This window comes from Sinocyclocheilus anshuiensis, unplaced genomic scaffold, assembly GCF_001515605.1.
Source record: "Sinocyclocheilus anshuiensis isolate Anshui unplaced genomic scaffold, SAMN03320099.WGS_v1.1 scaffold438, whole genome shotgun sequence".
NCBI classification, from domain to species: domain Eukaryota; kingdom Metazoa; phylum Chordata; class Actinopteri; order Cypriniformes; family Cyprinidae; genus Sinocyclocheilus; species Sinocyclocheilus anshuiensis.
This window is the reverse complement of record NW_015546118.1, coordinates 643,099-664,055: the sequence shown is the minus strand read 5'-3', so window position 1 is coordinate 664,055 and position 20,957 is coordinate 643,099. Positions and strand designations below refer to the sequence as shown.

Here is a 20,957-nt window from a genome sequence, read left to right as displayed (position 1 = left end):
GAAAACCTAAAGTGGTGCCTTGCAAAAATTGTGATTTCATGTATTTATTCATGCAGAGCTTATTTATTTAACACATTCTGACTCTTTCTCATTTCCTTTTATTGTTGATTTAGTCACATTTTCCATATTTCATATTCTCAACTCAAACATTTACATTCTCCCCGGGGCGTTTATAATGCTTACAAATCTAACCTTACATTAATTTGAGCTTAAATTCTGTCATTTAATAAAATAGTCCATTAAATTACGCACATAAAAAAACATGTAATTTCATATTTAATTTAACTGACATTAAATGTCCAGACAGGAACATTTATTCTGGCAAGGTTAAGCCTTCTCCCATTTAAAAAAAATAGCCATCATCCTATATTTTGCTCTTAAAATGGCTAATTTTGTGGATTTAACAGTCCCGTGGTAGATTTAATATGTGCTCAGTAATAAATGTCATGGGAAACATTTCCACAGAACAGAGGCCCAGAACTCCTATAAAGTGCGCACCGTGCAGATTCCCATAGAGCAGTGTATGGGGCTGATTGATTTTATCGTATTTTTCACCTTTTTTAAACCTATGATATATATACATCAGTGTTATATTTTACTACGTGAAAATGAGTTGTGATCCGGTGCTCGTATTTGTAGCGTGTTCTCATTTACCCGTATTACTGGCGCCGTTCTTGTTTCTGTATTATTTAGTCCTGACAGTTAAAGCGCTCAAGGACTTTGAGAGCGAACTCTCCGTAAAAGAACTGCTTACCCCTGCAAAACACCGTGAAACAGCAGGCTCTCCCCGCATTACCTGCGCCTCAGCCCAGGAGAGTACCTGACACGAAAGAATGGGGCTTTAATTGTACTTTAAAAAGGAAAGTGTGGATGCTGTGATTTGCCTATGGTATTGTAGTAACCGCCGCCTCGGCTCGGAGTCGGACTGATCATTGAAAACAGGCAACGCAAATCTTATCGCTTGTTCTCAAGGTAGACGGAAAACAAGTGGAGCGGCGGAGAGAAATTCCCACCCCCTGTAGGGTTCACTTTCATCAACTCATTTATGGACAACGCGCGTAGACTGCAGGTCTGACTTGAGCATACGGCGGGACGGAATAACGCTCTGTCGAGCAGAAGGCTGTTCACGTGCATTTTCGGAAAACTTTTCCGTTGACGTTTATTAAGAGCCGCCTATGAGTCTCCGGCGAGCGTGAGCGCTCGTTTGATTACTTTTGCTTACACGGTCTCGCGCAGCGCAGCTCTTTGGTGTCTGACTGGAACTTTTTCAAGGATTTCGTCGATGAACTTGTTGCGGTGAGTCCCCTTTAAACCCTCACGGCCTGTGTTGTACTGTTTCTAGACTTTGGAGGTTCCGGGGAAGGCTTGCGAGTCCCCAGACGCAGGTTTTCACGGACCTTACCAGAGCGTTTTCTAAAACGTGCGCGTCGCGAGAGAGAGCAACGCCGAGAGTTTGGACTTTTCTAGCTCCAAGAAGCGCGGCTGCCTGCTGCAGACCGCGTCGACGGAAATGCGTTTAAGCAAGCTGTCCCCCAGCAAGGGAATAATATGCTGCCCCGAGAAAGAGTGCGAGAGTGCGAGTTCAGTGATGCGGGGTTCAACAGGAAGTAAATGCGACACGTCCTTGTCAAGCTCGGGCCGCGCAGACGCCACCGAAAGCAGCGGCAGTCGCGCAGGTTTACTTCGGGGCGCAGAGAGCGGACAGAAGGGCTGCGCTGAGGCTGAAGTTAACGCGCACCGTGACGCAAGAGTGGCGAGTAGTAGTCGCGCGTGCAACAACACCACCACCACCAGCAGCAGCAGCAGCAGTAGCATCTCGGAGACAACGCGAGAGCTGTGCAAAGCCGTGTCCGTATCTTTAGGCTTAGCTATGGAGTCCAGTGAACTGGGCGAGGTGGGACCGCACCATGCGCCGCCGCCCCTGACCGCTAAAAGTAGTAGTGAGGAAATCTATTTGTTTGGAATGCCTTTATTCAACTGCTCAGTGAGCGAACGGGAAGCAGGAGGGAAAGAAAGAGAGTACGCTCTCACGGCGGGACGAGACAGAGGCGCAGAGCTGCGAGGCAGGGACAGAGTGCTCGAGATGTTTAAAAGTGGCGACCTGGAGCAGCTAGCAGGTGAAGTGACGACCTTGCAGTGCAGCAGCGCGTCTCGATCACACCTAACCGCGGATGTGCAGGGTGTGCATGAGTTCGCCAGCTTGTCCGGGGACATTGCCAACTTGAGTTCAGAAGGTACGGCAGCTACGACAGCACCGGGCATGGACGCAACGCGAGCGGCTTCGTGCCAGTTCGAACAACTGTTGCCCGCGAGCATGGCCCATTTCGTGCAACCGGAGCTCGAAAACGGACCGAGCCAGAGCTTCGCGAAGCCCGCGGAGATGTCCGGCGAGTTCGCGGGCCCCGTGGAGGATTACGTTAATCTCTATAATGTCAAAATCAAGGCGGAGATGATGCCCCGTGAACTAAATGACACTTGGGCGTACCCGCGTAGGTACGCTGAGGACTGTAACGGCCAGTACGGGACTCCTAAACATAGGACCCCTTACGCATCTGGCCACGATACGCCTTTTATCTGTAACCCCTACGAGTACGGCCGAAACGAGGCTCTGGTTCCGCGGGAGCGACCTCCGCCCGAACAGTGGTACCCCGGCGGGATGTTGACCCGTCCCCCTTACCCTAACATGCCCTGCTTGAAAAACGAGATGGGCAACTGGCTGGATGTAACATCATTTACGGATGGCAGGTAAGAGGGAGCACTGCTGTGTTTTTTCTTTCCACACAAATTTTGTGCGCTACAACCAATTCGTTACGTTGATAAAGTTGATTAAAATGGCGCGCGTTAAAATAACACGCCTGTCTTTGTACCCAGAAATGCGACTGTACGGAGGACAGTGAAAAAGTTTGTCCGACTTGTAGAAATGTTTGTTTACAGTTTATATTTATTTTAATATGATTAATTAATGCCTAACCGAAATTAGCAAGAAACAATGCACAGGACCATATGCACTCATTTGGAGTGCATAATTGAGTTTTTTTTAAGGAGATGTCCAACCTTTACAGACCCTGGGACCTTTTATTCAGATTCTTAGCTGCCCCAGGGACCCCCAGAATAAAAAAGCAAAATTTTCTTCTTAACATTTTATAAAAACTTGTATTAAAATATGAAAAAATAGATTACATAATGCTCATTAGATGATTAGTTAAAATATGTCCATTCAAATAGTCAGAAATTGTGAAATATTTTGAATAAAAGGCATTGTTTTATAAGACCCCAGTACTTTCGCATGACCCCTGGTTTCGTGTTCAGTTTCAGTTCTGTATAGGAATGTTCTTTATTGGTTTTCTGTTAATGGATTGGGTTCAGTTGCTTCAGGACCATTTTATTAGGTAGGAATTCAATTAAATTGTAATTCCTGAAGGAATCCTTAATTTGTTTGAAGTTCCTCTCTTTATGTCTGCAGCCAAGTAAACCAGTACACAGAGGAAGCTGTACAGATTAACACACTCCTCCCTCTGGGTAGCTGGGTTCCAGGGATACTGCCATCAAGGCAACCCCACACAGTTGTGTCCGAGCGCAAAGACACCATGCACTTCAAAGCTCTTAGCCTTGAACTTCTCTGTATTCTCGTTCTCGTTCTGAGTCATTCACACATTTAATCACCCACAAACTATACATGGAAAGGGAACATTTTGATTCACACACCGAAATGCAGGTCCAACTGTCATGCTGTGCATTTTCATTGACGGGCATTAGTTAAATTGCATTGCACAGACTAACAGTTTAAGCATTTATATCTTTTACTATATTTGTTTGTTTTGATATCTCACTTTGTCAACATTTGTGGTTTTACAGTGTTCTCTTTAATTATAAATAAATGTAATTTGACTTGAATGAAAAGTGGGATGGCTGTTTTAAAAAAACTGGTTTCAATTAGACCTGCACCGGCTGGAACAAAAGCAGAACATTAATAAGAAAATATGCAAGCTGAAAGGAAACTTTATCTTAAATTAAGACTACAGTCGTGGCCAAACGTTTTGGCAGTGACATAAATTTTGTGTTTTGCAAAATTTGCTGCTTAAGCTGTTGTGGTGTTCATTCACATTGTTTTGAGATTATGTCACTGCCAAAACTTGTAGAAACAATGTGAATGAACACCACAACAGCGTAAGTAGCAAATTTTGCAAAACAGAAAATTTATGTCACTGCCAATACTTTTGGCCACGACTGTATATGGAGAAAAACAGTTGCGTGTCTCTGCATTTGTCTAAAGAACCTGAGTGAACGCTTGGTGCTTCAATCTGAACCATAGTTAAATGAGTATTTTTTCCAAAGCTGCGTTTTAGTGTATATGGAGTGTGTTTTTTTTCCTGAAAGGAATTTGAGCTTAGTTGTGTGTTTAACCTTTGAATCTTTGGGGTTTGAGTTGGATGCAAAACCACTTGATCTTTGCGAAAAATATGGTTTAAGACACCAGCCAGAACATGAAACTGACACACAGAGACCCAAATAATGAGACAAAGTGTGAGGGACTTTATACTGGTCTTGACCTGATATCACACAATAAATCTTCTGAACATGAATCTTACAACGAGGCCACATTTAGGCAAAAAAGTGGTTTGTGAATACCACAACAGCAAAGTTTTTAGGGTACACTTTACTCATTTGAGTAAGAATTGTTTTTACTTACATGTACAGTTCACCATATTAATCTTTTGTGATGGTTGTGGTAGTCTGCTTGACAACTAGCTATAATTTAAGGTGGCTTTTCTTTTCAAAATATTGAACATTTTAAATAAGCGATGACTTTGATGATTGGATGGTGCAAAAATAGACAAACTGTGAACTGCTGGATGACCACTGAAGATAGATAGCTGGGTTAGTGGTACAAATATGTTCGTATTTATTTGTGTGTCTATGAGTGGGAGAGACGGTGACAAAGAGGGAGAGAGAGGGAGTGGGGGGTTGCGGGGTTGTTAGATTTTTTTGTGTACGAGTGTCTCTGTTGTGTAATAAATCAGAAGTACACCTTGGTCAAATTCAGTTTTAGTCAAACAGCATTCCAAACAAGGCAAAGGTTCCTTACAAAGCGTTCTAGGTAGAAACATGTGGCTTGCACTGAGAACCATAGAAGAGTTGTAGCCCAATTGCACTAGAGTTTTGAGAACCCTCAGTCAAAGTGTTTTTATTTACAAATTATTTTAGGTGTAGTTAGCAGTCATATTTAAAGCGTCTTATGTGCTGAACTGCAGTGCTGAAGGCACACAACACACCAGCAGGACTCAGAACAAATGATTGCTTCAAGGGATAGTTTACATTTACATTTACATTTAGTCATTTAGCAGATGCTTTTATCCAAAGCGACTTACAAATGAGGACAATAGAAGCAATCAAAATCAACAAAAGAGCAACGATATGCAAGTGCACTTTAGCTAACAAGTCTTAGTTAGCTAAAGATAGTTCAATCAATAATGAAAATTCTGTCATAATTTATACATTTTCATGTCCTTTCAAACTCTTTTTACGTGCTTTCTACTGTGAACATGACGAATATTTTGTTTGTTTGTTCAAACAGTGAAGTCAGTGGAGTCCGGTGTTGTTTGGACTTAAGTATTCTTCAAAATATGTTCTTTTGTGTTCTACAGAGGAAAAAAAATTATACAGGTTTGAAACAACATAAATGATGACAGAAAAAAATGAACACATTTATCAATATTTACTTCACTCTCATGTTCCAAAAATAATCTTTCGACAAAAAAAAGAGAGAATTTTAGAAAAATCGTTATAAAGCTCTTCCCATAAAATGATAGTTCAAAGTGAAACACTAAAAGTACAAAAATCACCTTAAAATAGTCCATATGACTTCTAAAGTGTATAATAGCTTTGTGAAAGAAAATAAAATCTTTCTCTGAAACTCTGAAATCTCATTCACATGTTCATTCAGGTTTGACTTAAGTGATGGCTTTATGACAACAGGTTGATTAAATAATGACAGAATTTTCATTTTCGTGAAAAATATTTCTTTAAGTTAACTTGATAAAAAATAAATTTATGCCATTCACTTCTATGACTGCAAATTCACTGGGAGTCGATGGTAGATACGCGTACCATTGAGTTCAGTGGAGCAAAAGTCAGCGTATATTGGGCAGAAGCATCTAAATAAGTAGGTTTAGGTGCCACCTGTATGCTTCAGCGAGAGTCAGTGAGAGCATTATGTGCACTATTTGCAGTGGAAAAAGCATCTGCTTGCTTTTTTAGCTACTGGGCTTTCAATCATCTGGATATCCAGTTTCTTTGTATGATAATTGGGCCGTCAAATGGGTGGAAAATTGCATTAAATGAGTTATTGAAATGTATATTACTGAAATCTATGATATTAAAAATGCAAACGCCGTGCACCCCACAATTGGAGATGTATAGAGAAGAGGTTAGGTATATTCCATTTTAATGTGTGGGTTTAACGTTTATACTCTTGTCTCTGGAATAGGGTTGGGTATCGTTTGAATTTGATCAATTCCGATTCTGATTCCGATTCTGCTTATCGATTCCGATTCTTTTCGATTCCCACTTTTGATTCCAATGTGATTAAATAAGGATATCAAACATTTATCCTGTCTCTTTTTTGCAAACCATTTATTGGAGCTGAATACCATGAACAAAAATCAACAGGCTACATAAAAACTGGACTCTTTAAGAGCTGTTTGTGTGCAAAATAGAACTGCATGATTCTGGATAAATTGGATATATTTTCTTTATTTTTTTCCCCAATGGAAGTTGTGGTTCTCTCATGATTCTGAAGAAAAAACATTAGACAACTAAACAAAATCACATGTAATTTATGAATTAATGATTAAATGACTCACTCAAGATGTACAGTACTTGTTCCATTACTGGATGAATCAGCGTTCTTGAATGAACCTCTTGTCTGATTCAAAGACAAATACATTTTAACAGCCCCTTTTCGCCACCTACTGGCATAACAATGTAATCAATAAATCATCATTTGAAGTGTCAAATGACTTTCAAAAGGTTTACTATATTTTAATCGCTACCGTACACATCGTACACACAGTTTATATCTGAACTATAAACTTTTATCCCAGTACTTCTGTGATTTGAATGTTTGTAACACAAAAAAGAATGATACTGTGTGGCTGAAAAGACTGTGAAGCTGTTTCATTCATGACAGACAGCTGCTCTCTTTAGGTCAGTGGTGGCGCGAACGTAAAAGTAAACGTTCAAATCACACTGGTGTGATCGTACGCTTCACAGATGAACCAAGTGATCACAACATTGATCTCACACGTCAAAGGTTGAGGAATGAAACTGACGAAACATTGTAATTTAGGAATAGAATCACGTTGGTGTTTGAATCGTGTTCGCGATCTTTAACGATCTATTAAATTAAAGTGCTTTGTCATTGTAACAACGTTCGTAGGTCGGGAAGAAGGAGGTGGGAACTGGCGAACATTTAAAGAAAACTTTAATAAAATAAACAAACACAAAATGAAAGTAAAGCGGCAGCCCCTCGCGGACGACTGCCGCACACAAAACACAAAATAAAGTCCAGGCCTGGTCCTCTCTCGTCCAACACTGTCGTCACTCCTTTTATCCTTCCGGAGCTCCTCCATGGGACTCGAAACCGGTGAGTGGCGCAGGTGTCGCGCATTAGCATTTCCTCCACCGGCCTCGCTCCGTTCCCACGGCTCTCGGCCCCGCCCCTCTCGTCACAGTCATGTTGGTGATGACACCTCTCTTGCAACATGTTTAGCTATCACAGATATTATACTTAGCTTTTTTTGGCTTCTGATCGCAAATGTAGCCAAACTTTGGAGCGCTTAGATTAGCGAGCAAGGTTCTGGTAGATCGCTAAGTCCAGTCCTCACAGCAAAAGCGCATAGGAATCGATAGGTGGAATCGAAATATTAATTTGACAACAGGTATACGATTCCTGACCTTAAGTATCCGATTCTGGAATCGGAATCGATTTTCGATTCCCAACCCTACTCTGGAATATTGCCATTTTGTTTATATTATAACATAGGATAATAGTGAGCATTTGAGCAAGGTTCATTGTTTAGTGTACATTTACTTGTGCTTCCCCACCATATATCACTGCAATTAACAACACAGGCTGTCTTGAAGCACATGACATGGTAAACTTGCCACATGAAACCATAGGATAATAGTGAGCATTTGAGCAAGGTTCATTGTTTAGTGTACATTTACTTGTGCTTCCCCACCATATATCACTACAATTAACAACACAGGCTGTCTTGAAGCACATGACATGGTAAACTTGCCACATGAAACCATATGCTTATGACCTTGCTTGAAGTGTCTAATATAAAGTGATGAGCCCATGCTTTGTTCAACTAGTTTTATACCCCCCCCCTCCTTTTTTTTGCTGTTTTTAAATGCACTTTTTTTCCCTGTGAAGTGACGTCAATGATTAAAGGGTTAGTTCACCCAAAAAATGAAATGAATGAAAATTATGTCATTAATTACTCACCCTCATGTCGTTCCAAACCCGTAAGACCTCCGTTCATCTTCGGAACACAAATGAAGATATTTTTGATGAATTCTGAGAGCTCTCTGACCCTCCCATAGACCGCAATGTAATTACCACGATTAAGGTCCCTCATGTCATTCTAAACCCGTAAGACCTTCGTTCATCTTCGGAACACAAATGAAGATATTTTTGATGAATTCTGAGAGCTCTCTGACCCTCCCATAGACCGCAATGTAATTACCACGATTAAGGTACAGAAACGTAGCAAGGAGATCGGTAAAATAATCCATGTGACATCAGGGGTTCAACCGTAATTTTACGAAGCTACGAGAACACTTTTTGTTCGCAAAAGAAAAAAAAATAATGACTTTCTTCAACAATTCATCTCTGTGGTGCGGCTGACACAGAACAACATACGCTGTTTGCGTTCAGCGGATACTCTCCAAAATGGCGCTAGGGTGACGCGGAGGAGTTGAATTGTTGAAGAAAGTGTTTTTTTTTTTGTTTTTTTCGCACAAAAGCGCATAGACATCGCATCACAATCTTGGAGATTTCAACAAACCATTTCCGCAGCTAAGCATTAATAAATAGCCTCCATGGATGGGAGGTATTTTTTGAAAGTTTTAAAATGCATGATGCATCAAACATTTTTAATTTGAAATTTGAAAACAGACTTTTCATGATCTGGTCCCCACATGAAATGAGAACTGACCCTATTTGACATGCTCTGGGTCTTATTGTAATCAGCACACCTTATTAGATAACACTCCTCCTCTTAAAGGACTTCAACAAAAATCACACAGAGACCATTTTTTACAGTCCAGTAAATTTCCTTTGGATTTTTTTCCTGTTTATTATCCTGTAAGTTTTATTTAAAGTCATATTAGTAAAATAGTTGTGTGTCATTTCGTTTTGAAAGCAATTGCACCTCTAACTTAAACACCATATGTGTAATAGCTTTTCTTAAGTGCTATTGCTATGTGTAGAACATTTTCTTCATTACACTAAAAACTTTTTTGTAGTTTTGGTTTTTCAGATCTAAGCCCTAATTAATTACTTAAATATAATTTGTATAATGATGTATAAGAAACCAAATGTCAAATATCACAGAGCACAAGAAAAGTTACTGTGCTAAAGATGATTGTCTCTGGAATGTTTTTTTTTTCTTTTTGGTCTAGCATTTTATCTCAGTCAAGCACAACTTGACAAACATACAGATACACTGAAAAGGAAAAACAGTGATGTATATGCAGCAGTTCCTGGACACTGTTCCTAATATATGGTGATTCACATATTATTTTATCTTTGAGCTACTTTGACAAACGTGGGCGACATTTTCTCCTGAGCTTTGCAACAAAAATGTGCTCATTGTCCTCTTCATACAGGCAAATATTGGCTTAAATGATGAAACAAACACTTGGCAGCAAGCCCATTCACTGGTTAATAATCAAGGGGAGATGATCTATATCAAAGGCTGCAATCTGCTGTTATCCTGGTCAGGGCTCCAGACAAAAAAAATCACACAAAGAGCCATCGGCTCCTATAAGAAACAAAAATAGGCATCAAATAATTTTTTTTAAGTGCCACAGAATAAACATGTTTTATTTATTTGTTTATTTTTTAAACACCTTAACAGTTCACAAGGCTCTAGACTCGTTCTTCCCACTGGTCGCTCTTTTGCGACTAACTTTCTCAGTTGGTCGCGCAAGCATATAAATCGGTCACTTTTTTTTTTGCTACAAAATGGGATTAATCAGTGCATGCTGATGAACTTTTATCAAAGTTTATAATTATATGGTAACTAAAGTGGTTAACATTTAACCCGTTCTTTTTCATCAGTAGTATTATTTGTTATTTGAATTTTGTGAACGGGAGTTCCTCTTTTGCTATGTTATAAGCCAGGCTTCGGATGCTTTCGTTTTCGGATTCCCGATCTTGTTGTAACGTTTTACAAGAAAAGATAATTGTCTGTTTTGCTGACATAATACACCTTTCACTTTTTAAGTCTAAAACAAAATATGCATTCATTGTTATTCTTTATTAAAAAGCACAACAACAATGAAACAGTAGGCTACAATGACAAACTAGCTTACATAACGTTTATTAAAAAAAAACGAATAAGATGAGGCATGGCATACACCACATGCTGTATTATATACCGACTAATAAATTACAGAACGTTTAGCTAACACAGAGGAATCAAATAAATAAAAAAATTAAAAGAAAGAAATGCTAAAATTTTGGTCGCAGTCTAGAGCTCTGGTTCAGTCCAAGTGTGGACTGAACCTGGGGGCTGAAATGTGCACAAGCACTGAAATGTGAAGCCGAAAGTTTTGATTGCCCCCAGGTGGCTGGACCCAGTATAGGCCATAAACCCTGCCCTCTCCATGTAATCTAATGGGACATGAGACAAACTAAAATAATGCTCTGGTTACTAACGTAACCTAGGTTCCCTGAGATAAGGGAATGAGCATTGCGTCAAGGATGCATGTGGGGAAACTCCTGTTTACTCTTTTACTAAAGCCTGATTTGTTCACTTTTGTGTAGCTGCACAAACCAATGGCACTCCTGCCTTCCAGAAAAGGAGGAACCAACCTCTATATAAGTCGGCTCAGAGTGCCATTTCATCAGAATCTTTCGACTGAAGCACAGCCATCGATTTGCATGCAACTTATAACACGTCAAGTCACACAACACTCATTCCCTTATCTCAGGGACCGAGGTTACATTAGTAAGCAGAGCGTTCCCTATTGAACAGTCTCTTCCGTTGCGTCAAGGATGCATGTGGGGAACACATCCAATAGTGCATGCTATGAGCAGATGCAGAACGAAGCCTGCTCTGCGAGCACAGCCTCGGAGCACTCGTGTCAAGGACTCCTACAAAGCATGAGCAAAGTTGAGACCCAAGCCAATAGGCTGAGGACTACAAGACATAACCTTTTCCACTCTCAAGGGAAAAATCTGTGACAAACTCCGTGCCTGCAGGGCAGGAACATCTAAGTTATAGAATATGGCAAAGGTGGATGGCGATGACCAGCTGGCGGTCGCACACATCTCACTAATAGAAATTCCGCTTGACCACGCCCAGTAGGAGGCCTTTAGTGGAGTGGGCCCTCACACCTTTGGGGCACTGCAAGCCAACTGAGGCGTAAGTCAAGGCTACAGCATCTACAATCCAGCGAGAAAGTTTCTGCTTCGTAACTGGCAGCCCTTTAGAGTGGCCTCTGAAGCATACAAAGAGCTGCTCTGATTGTCTGAACCTCATTTTATGATATTTAGAACTCAGCTTGAAACATCCGGGATGGCTTCCCAAGCCCGGAGCCAGATGACATCTTATCTTTATGAATGGCAGTTCACCGCAAGGTGGGGGGAACTCACATTCGTGGATATGAGGAGAGGAGAAATGCTCTTGAGTATGTGGGTCCGCTATCGCGGTGGTAAAATGCTCGGGTACACGCTGAACTTGAAGGATGTGGCCAGCTTGGTAAAAGTTTCCATTGCTCAGAAAGAGGTGTGGAGAATGAGTGAGAGCTTTCTTTGAGGGAGTTTTGGCCTCGGTGAGAACTAACCCTCTTCCCTTCCTTTCTGCATACAGATCAGGATGGCTTCTGAGGCTCAGGGTCTAGCACTACTCAGGAGCAGGGACCTTGGCGCTTCAGGTAGGGATGTTTGGACGTCCGGGGACACTGCTGAAGCCCAGGCTCAGATTTTTGCTGGGGCTGAGGTGGTGCCGGCTTTGCAGGCTGCTGAGTGGAAGGGGTCTTCTGGCGACTAGCCGACGCTGAACTGGAGCGCTTAGGCAGGAAATGACACAGCGCTTACGACGTCTTCTGTGCCTCCGTAAAGTGCTCAGCAAACCTGTCCATGGCAGGGCCGAATAGTCCCTTTGGTGAGACTGGTTAGAGGAAGGCCATTTTCTCAGCGTCCCTGATCTCTGTAAGATTCAGCCAAAGGTGGTGCTCTAGAACCACCAGATTGACCATGGCCTTTCCAATTGCTTTTGTAGCGTGCAGAGCCAGGTCAGGTACTGTGAACAGCTCCTTAAAAGCATTAGATTCCTGGCCGGAGTCATCCATGTTGCTGAGAAGCTTGGCCTGGAACACCTGGAGTACCACCATCGTATGCAGCCCTGAGCTGGCCTGACCGGTCGCTGCATAAGCCCTGTTGGCCGAGGCTGATTTAGTCCTGCAGGGCTTAGATGGAAGCGCTGCATGGGCTTTTAAACCGAGGGCAGATGACGGGCACAGGTGGGCAGCAACCATGTGTTCCAGAGGGGGTAGTAACTTGCTGTAACTTCTGTCATCAACGCCATCAACGGTGGTGAGAGCGGCAGAAGTGGAGGGGTTAATATGGACCGAATAGGGAGCGCGCCACGTCTTGGTGAGTTCTTCATGAACTGCAGGCAAGAACAGAGCGGGCCATTGGTGGGAGGTTTGCTGATGGCATCCTTTTAGGTATCACTCGTCAAAGGAGGCCATGGGCAGGCTCTCTAAGCCGACCACTCTAAGCTGAGATCCTCCACTGCCTTTGAGAGAACACGGATGTGCTGACTAAGCACATCGATGAGACGAGGCAATGTGGGATAAGTGGAAAATGCAGGGGCTGAGTCGGCGTGACATCACTCGAGCCCGATGTCAGAGCCCTGCTGCTCCGCTGTTTCTTTCTCCTAGGCGAGAAAGCAAACAGGAGAGCAGAGCGGGGAGGACAGCCTTCATTAAAGAAGGCGATCCAAGAGCAAAGACAGGCAAGACTCATACTCTCACAGTGAGAGCATGACATCTCAGTGAGCACAGCCTCTGTATAGGCACTGCCTAGGCAGGGAATGCACTTGCTGTACCCGTCTGCGCGACATTTGAAACAAAATCGGCGAGAAATTTGCTAAGAAATTTGCTCTTTGTAGTGCAGGATGGTCGCAGGGGAAGTCTTTCCGCTTCTTCCTCTACCGGGGCTCCTATACTGCGGCGAGCAGCAGGCTGAGCTTCTTTCTTCGTCCTCTTCTGGCTTCTTGATAGCAGAGTCAGCGAAGGAATGATTTCGTCGCTGAAGTAGAAAATTCTGATGAAATGGCTCTCTAAGCTGACCTATATAGAGGTCGGCTCCTCTTTTTCTGGCAGGCTAGAGCGCCATTGTTTTGTGCAGCAACACAAACGTGAACAAATCAGGCTTCAGTAACAGAGTAAGCAGGAGTTTCCCCCTTGATGCAACAGGAGAGACCTTTGGCCAGGGAATCAAATGTCACTTCAAATAATTTTTTTTTTCAAAGATGGTTTCCATCATTTTAGGTAGTTCTTATCATGCTGATGTATGTTGAAGTGTTCATTTTTAGTATAGGAGATCATGATCCACACTCACGAAAACAGAAAACAATAAAATGAAAAAAGAAAAGATCATGATCCGCACTTTTCGTGAGTGCGGATCATGATCTCCTACACTAAGTAATTTAACAGATTGACGCACCAAAAAAAAAGTGACAGAGGAGCGCGGTGCAGCCGGTGTTGTAGAAGTGTTAAATTTATTTTTCTAATAAGTTTGCTTTTAATTAGTTATTTGATCCTACGGGGTGTGGTGACATGCCTGTTTCACACATATTCCGTTTGCAGTGTGTATGCAGTCCATGAGCATTACGTATGCGGTGCAGAAGCAGCATGGACTCATTTTGCTTTCACACAGGATGCATTTGCAGTAGTGCTGGGCGGTATACCGGTTCATACCGAATACCGGTGTTTATTTTTGTTATGATATGAATTTTTAAAATACCGCAATACCGCAGTATGTCACTTAAACAACGTTTGTTTGAAAGGGTCCCTTTTCACTGTTGCACTGTGGTGAGGGCACATCTGTATGTGTTACTAAGCGGTACCACGGCAGATCAACATTGTTTGTTGCGGACAACTACTGATGTATAATGCTATGTAGTATAATAAATGATAAGACACTTGTTCTTTGCTTTGTTTTATTTTATATAAGAAGGTGTAACATTAAAATATATTAAGGTGCACATAAACACACACAAAACTCAAGTACATATGGAGGGAGGGGTTCTTGCAGACCAATCACAGCGCTTGCGGTCTGCGTAGAATTGACGCGCTGTTAGATTTTTGGAGAAGTGCACGTCAGGCTACGGCGTATGGGTGTGCGTCAATGCGTAAGCTACGGCGTATGTCCGACGCAGAAGTATAAATCAGCCTTTACTCAGACGCAGACAGTGCTGCTGCGTGAGACAAAAAAGTAATATAGCCAAAACAACCGCATAGCCATGACAGTAAAATAGGGCATTCTAAGTCAATGTACTGCAGTATTTCCTCTCTCAATCAGTAGAAAATATGGTTAACACCCGGTCATGCATGAAAAAAAAAATACCATCATGTACCTTGAAACCGGTATAATTTTGAAAAATAACGTGATATAAAATTTTGGTCATACCGCCCAGCAGTAATTTGCAGTCTGCTCCTTTACCACAAACGCAACCGTTATCTATTATTTTGATTTCAAATCCAAATGTTGTTAATGAAAATGATTTTGCAGCATTGTGATCCTCTTTTATCACAGTACAGAAATACAGTATTTCATAGACATATTCACGTTTGAACTCAATAAATATAAACAACGTATTATTTGCAATGCATTTGACTTCTAGATTTGTAGCCTATATTAAGTTGCTCAAGCAAGTGGCAACGCATTTAAACACAGCATAGCCTACATTTTTTACGTTAAAAGTAGGCTATCACAAATATTTGAAAGTAAAACGTACAACTGACAGAAACAGTAGGTTCTCATGCTTTTTCTTTTGCAATTAAGTCTTTAATTATTAAAAGCAATCCCGCGGGTCTTAAAGAACTTTGTTTTTCTACCTCAGCAAGTGCATTACGTTGCCTTGTTTATCTAAAAGTGCACTTTTCCTTGTTTTAAAACAAAAACCCACATGGTGTCTGTGAAACACAGTAGACTTTCATTATACCTATTTATTGTGAAATTACTACATTTCCGTCTCAATCCATGTTCATTTTTACAGCGAACAATGCGCTGTCACTTTAATTCAGTGCATGCAGGACAGCAAAAATGGACTGCATTCCCACAGACACACCGCTCCTGTTACGCACTGCCGGACAGCAACCGCGTGCCGTGTGAACGCTGTAATCCGTTTACATGGGTGTGGGAAAAAATATGCACCGCATACACACTGCAAACAGAATATGTATGAAACGGGCGTCATAATTGTGAGCTTGCGATTGGGTCTGCGGGAGTATGGGTGGGACTTTGGTAGGGATGTAACGATTACCGGTTTGAAGATAAATCATGATAAAATTCCCCACGGTTAGTATTACCGTTTCATCTTTTAATTATCATTAAAATCGTATTAGATTACCGCGATTTGAACAACTCACGATAAATAAATACTGTCCAGCATAAAGCACAGTTTTAAGTAACAGTCTCACGTGCACACAGCAAGCAGAGTAGTTTCGTTTTGAGTGAAAACGGCGGAAAAGCAGGGAGGTTTTAAAAGAATTATACAAATGCATATATAAATTAATTAGTTATATGAATGTACCTCTGCCTATTTATGAAACTTTTTCAAAGCTTTATTTGAACATTTACATTAGATATTTCAACATGCTATTAAACTATTGTCAGTCAAGTTGTCATTTAAAATCCGAACATCATTGGTAATGTTATTGTTTTAGTGATTATGCAAACAAAAATCATTTTATTTGTTGTTTGTTGATTTTTAAATATAAAACTTGGTGAAGTGATTTATGTGTCGGTACTTTTTGAACATCTCCAGCACATTTTAACAATACCGTGATAATACTGATAACTGTGATAATTTTGGTCACTATAATCGTGATAAGAAATTTTCATACCGTTACATCCTTAGACTTTGGTATAGGCCTGGCCTGGGTGATAAAACATATCCCTTTTTATCTATGGTACTCCATACTTTAATAGCGCTTGCTATGAGTGACAAGCAGACAGCACACACGAACACGTGCTGAAATGAGTGCTGAGCCTGCCTGTGTTGAGGAGATTGTGAATAAAAAATTAATATTAGTCAAATTTAAAATAAAAATTTGCAGTTGAATGCAAAAACGGTGCAATCAAATGTTAGGTGTGCTTAAGGGAGCCTTAAGGGCACACGAGATGCGGTGATGATGATATAAGTGTCCTTGTTTTTGTTATCCTATCCAGTTAAACCCACAAGATGCGCCACTGCGTTATTCATTCAAAATATTAGAGAAATGTATAAAGCTCAATGTGGAGAAGATCTTGATTAGGTTAAATCCGAAACCATTTTTTTAGACAGACAACTATGACTGTTGCACTTGAGCTCACACGAGATAACTTCTAATTTAAGTGAACTTAAAACAATCTTTACATAAACCCATTATTAATAATAGGCTATTTAGCTACTGTGCTGTGCCCTTCAGCAAGCATTCAGAAATTAAATAGTTATCAAACACTAAATTATAAATTAAATAGGCCTATAGATAAATCCTTAAAGCTATAAAAGTTGTTAATTTCTTTCTTTTGTTGTTTGATTGACAGACATCACAGCAGTTGGGTTATTAGCTTATTTGCCTGCTATTGCTTTAAGAGTTGCCACTGCTGAACATGAAGCAGTTTAGACACGCATAATATTTTTTCGCAACTCTCTTTACCTTTTCTGACTAACTTCAGGTCTTACAGTCACTACTAATGAGCTGACAAGTTGAATCGGGTGTGTTAGATGAGGGAGACAATGCTGGGGTGCTTCAGGACAGTTTAGAAAACCATTTCAGAGACATGTTCTTGTTAGCTATATCGCCCAGCCCTACTTTGGTACCATGGCTCCACATCATGATCACTACTGTGCAGACTCGGGCTACAAATGAATTGTTACTGTGCAGAATCTGGCTTCAAATGACGTAATTTTTTCAAGATTACAGCGGCCATACTGAGAATGTTTTGGCTTCACTTTTCTATAGTGGAAGGAAGTAAGAAAGTGGAGACGTGTTATCCATCTTTTCTTTTACAGTCTATGGCTCAGTGATACTGTCATGTGTTTATGTCTCCCCTCCTGTAACAGCCCATAGCTCTGTTACTATGGATTTTGGTAGGGTGTAGTTCCACTACCATCCTATGGGGGCTCCAAGTTGCGTACTCTCTCTAACTTAAGCCAGGTGAAGCAGTAGAGGAAGATAGGTTGTTTGGTTAGGAGGAAGCATGGCCGCCTGCTTTTTTCTCCTTCAACACTGTAGAGTCCGGATTGATAAACATTTGTGTTTCAAGCTAAATCAATAAGGACTCTTTTATATTGGTAGTTTACTTGCTACTAATATACCCACTGGATGAAAGGGGTTGTGTTGCTTTGCTGAGACCTTCGTTTCACATCCTATTGTGAACATTTTGGTAGTGATGGGAAACCGAGGCTTTCTGAACCGTTTTGAGGCTTTCATCAAATTGTGCCGAAAAACGGTTCATTACTCAAAGCTTTTTAAAGGGGTCATATGATCATTATTTAGTGTATTTGGTGTAATGAAATGTGTTTATGTGGTTTAAGGTTCAAAAAACACATTTTTCACATACTGTACATTATTGTTTCTCCTCTATGCCCTCGCCTTTCTGAAATGCGTCGATTTTTACAAAGCTCATCGGTCTGAAAACCGAGGTGTGCTCTGATTGGCCAGCTATCCAGTGCATTGTGATTGGCCAAATACCTCAAGCGTGTGACGGAAATGTTACGCCCCTTACCATACTGTGATGCCGTCTCCCGGCCAGAGCGACGAGACAAAAACAATAAAACCCATTATAAACGAGGCATTTGTTGCATCCAGTGAGGCCATAATTACGGATTATAATGACTTATACTGTCTTTTTACGCGTTGCATCGCGCCGCGTAAACATAAAACCATGTCTGCATTTTTGATCGGAGAAACGACAAACAACAAGCGCTACTCTACACTGCTCAAAACTCGCATTTGAATCATCAGTGGCACATGTTATGCCTACATTCATTCAAGTGTCTTAGCCTGCTGAATTCCTTTGCTTTGTTTTTCTGTCATCAACTGTTTTTTGTTCATGACATTTTTTCACACTTCAGTAATAACCTTATGGACTGCATCAGTTTGTCTGTTTGGACTTTGTGCTTACTCTTTAAAGTTTCTATCTTGTTCCAATATTATTTAAGGTACACATATTAAATGTGGTTGGCGGGCCCCTCCCTCGATATATTTTGTAGCGGCTAATTCTTTGAGAGAGTAGGGACCGTTACACTCCTTTTACAGCACCAGCATTTGTAGATGTCCTGGGAACGTGTATACACCTTTCTAAATGTTAGCATTTGTTCTAGCATCGGACATCTGATGTCTCTTTCTGTAAATAATTACTGTTTTTCTGTTGTTACTTTGTTTTAAGTGTTGTAGTGATAGGTGTGCTAAATTACTAGTAGTACATCGATATGTGATGCTTGATCAGAGCCATCTCTGTTTGATGGCAGGTAGTAAGTCCCTTACCCACATGATCTCTTGATTATTAGCCATTGAATGGGATTATTGTTTCAGGATTGGCTGTCTAATGAGGCTATAGACTATGCTTTGCAGGCAAATGTGCTTGTATAAAAAAGTATAGATCCACTTGCACAACAAAGATTCATTTGTATTTTAAAACTAAAAATCTGAAATTTTGTTCATTTATTTTTTTTATGTCAAAATAATGTATGCTATACTGTGTGCAAAAATGGTTTAAAATATAAAGGTTACAATGTAAAGTGATTTTTAAAGAAGACATATACACAGCTTGAAAGCAGTTGCGGTAACAGTAACCAAAGTTACCAAATTACAGTCTGATGTTTAACAGCAAATACTGTTTTAATCAAAATAGTTTGATTGACAGATATGCGGATACTCGGTGAGGTATTTGAAATTTATCTATGACAGTGACATTCGGTTGCTCAATAGAAATAGGTTAATAGAAATGTGCTTTTCACTTAATGAAGTTCTCCATGCACAGTGACCTGACTAATCTATAATGAAATTTGCTATTATTTTCATTAGCAATTTTTATTGCTTTTTACCAATCAGCTGTTGTACATAGTGTACATGTACATTTATAAATTGTACATTTGTGGCCTGCTGCTTTACTGAAATGCAAAGGTTTACCAATCCATTTATTGAAAAATATTATTTTGGTGGTAACAGGTTTAATGTTTAAAATAAAAGTGTATGTTCAAGTCAGCTGTTGACAGGAGTGGTTTGCTACAGCTCAAATACTGTAGGTTGCGTGTGTTATCTCTCATTCTCTAGTCCCTATTGGCTTCTCATTATCATCATGTTTACAGAGAACAATTCTAAAAGAGCATTCGTCATTACTGGCTTGAGTAGTGTTAGGTGGCTAATGCACCTTTTATTTACAGGACTGTCAACATCTTTATTTTATTATTGTATTCATTTATTCATTTTATTTATTTATTTATTCATTTATTATTATTATTATCATTATTTTTTTTTATAAATGTTCCAAGAAGTTTGAAGCTTACTCATAGAAAGAGAAAGTGAGTGAGAGAGCCCTAACATTTTTGTTCTATCATGTTATTTTTAAAATGTTAATTAGCTGCCTTTTGGATTTTAATGTTTTGTATTCTCAGGTTTTGTTCTGGCAGATTTGAATGGCTCTGGGGGGAATGAATTCAAATAAAAAAACTGACATTTATGAACTCAGTTATAAGTCAGTTGTGTTCCACTAATGGTCAGATTTGAGCAAAAATTATCAAATGTAAATCTGACAGGCTTTCACTCAGGGTTAATGGGCTTTTAAAAAAACACAGCACAAGCAAAGAATATAAAAGTTTTAGGAATTAAAAACCTAAAAGTTAATATTTGATTATTGACGTTTTACTCTTGCTCTAAAGTTCAGTGATGATGTGCTGATTTTTTTTCTAAGGAATCCTACAGAACTTTGCAAAATGCGCAGGTTAGAGGATGCTGGGACATATGATAAAAAATTGGACATAAATGCAGAATAAAAAATCAGATTACTGAATGTTCTAAGAGCTAGTATAAGAAGCAATATTCTTCACTCTTTCTCACTGTTCTGTTTCTCTCTTCGATATTATGTGACACTCAACAAAGTATGTAATGCTGCCAGAAATGGCCAGCTGTTGGAAGCTCTGTGTGATAAGGCTTAATACTGTGTGTTTGATAGTGCACATATAACGGTTTGGTGTATCCAATGATAGACTTCACACAAAAAACACTGGGGCAAATTCACGAAATAGCTTATGTGCTGTATTTTAACATGAAACCCTGCAACTTTTTCATTAAAGGGGTCATATGATGTTGCTAAAAAGAACATTATATTGTGTATTTGGTGTAATGAACCGTTTAAGCGGTTTAAGGTTCAAAAAACACATTATTTTCCACATACTGTACATTATTGTTTCTCCTCTATGCCCCACCTTCTGAAACGCGTC

General features: G+C 40.2%; 1 protein-coding gene across 1 annotated transcript in view; it reads left to right on the top strand.

Moving 5' to 3' along the window:
* The first annotated feature begins 1,038 nt into the window (after nt 1-1,038).
* LOC107700917 (androgen receptor-like) overlaps nt 1,039-20,957 on the top strand; it is a 105,912-nt gene continuing 85,993 nt past the window's right edge. Inside the window, exon 1 of the mRNA XM_016502769.1 lies at nt 1,039-2,745. Within this exon, the coding sequence (XP_016358255.1) occupies nt 1,511-2,745 (1,235 nt within the window). The 5' untranslated portion in view covers nt 1,039-1,510. The remainder of the gene's footprint in view (nt 2,746-20,957) is intronic.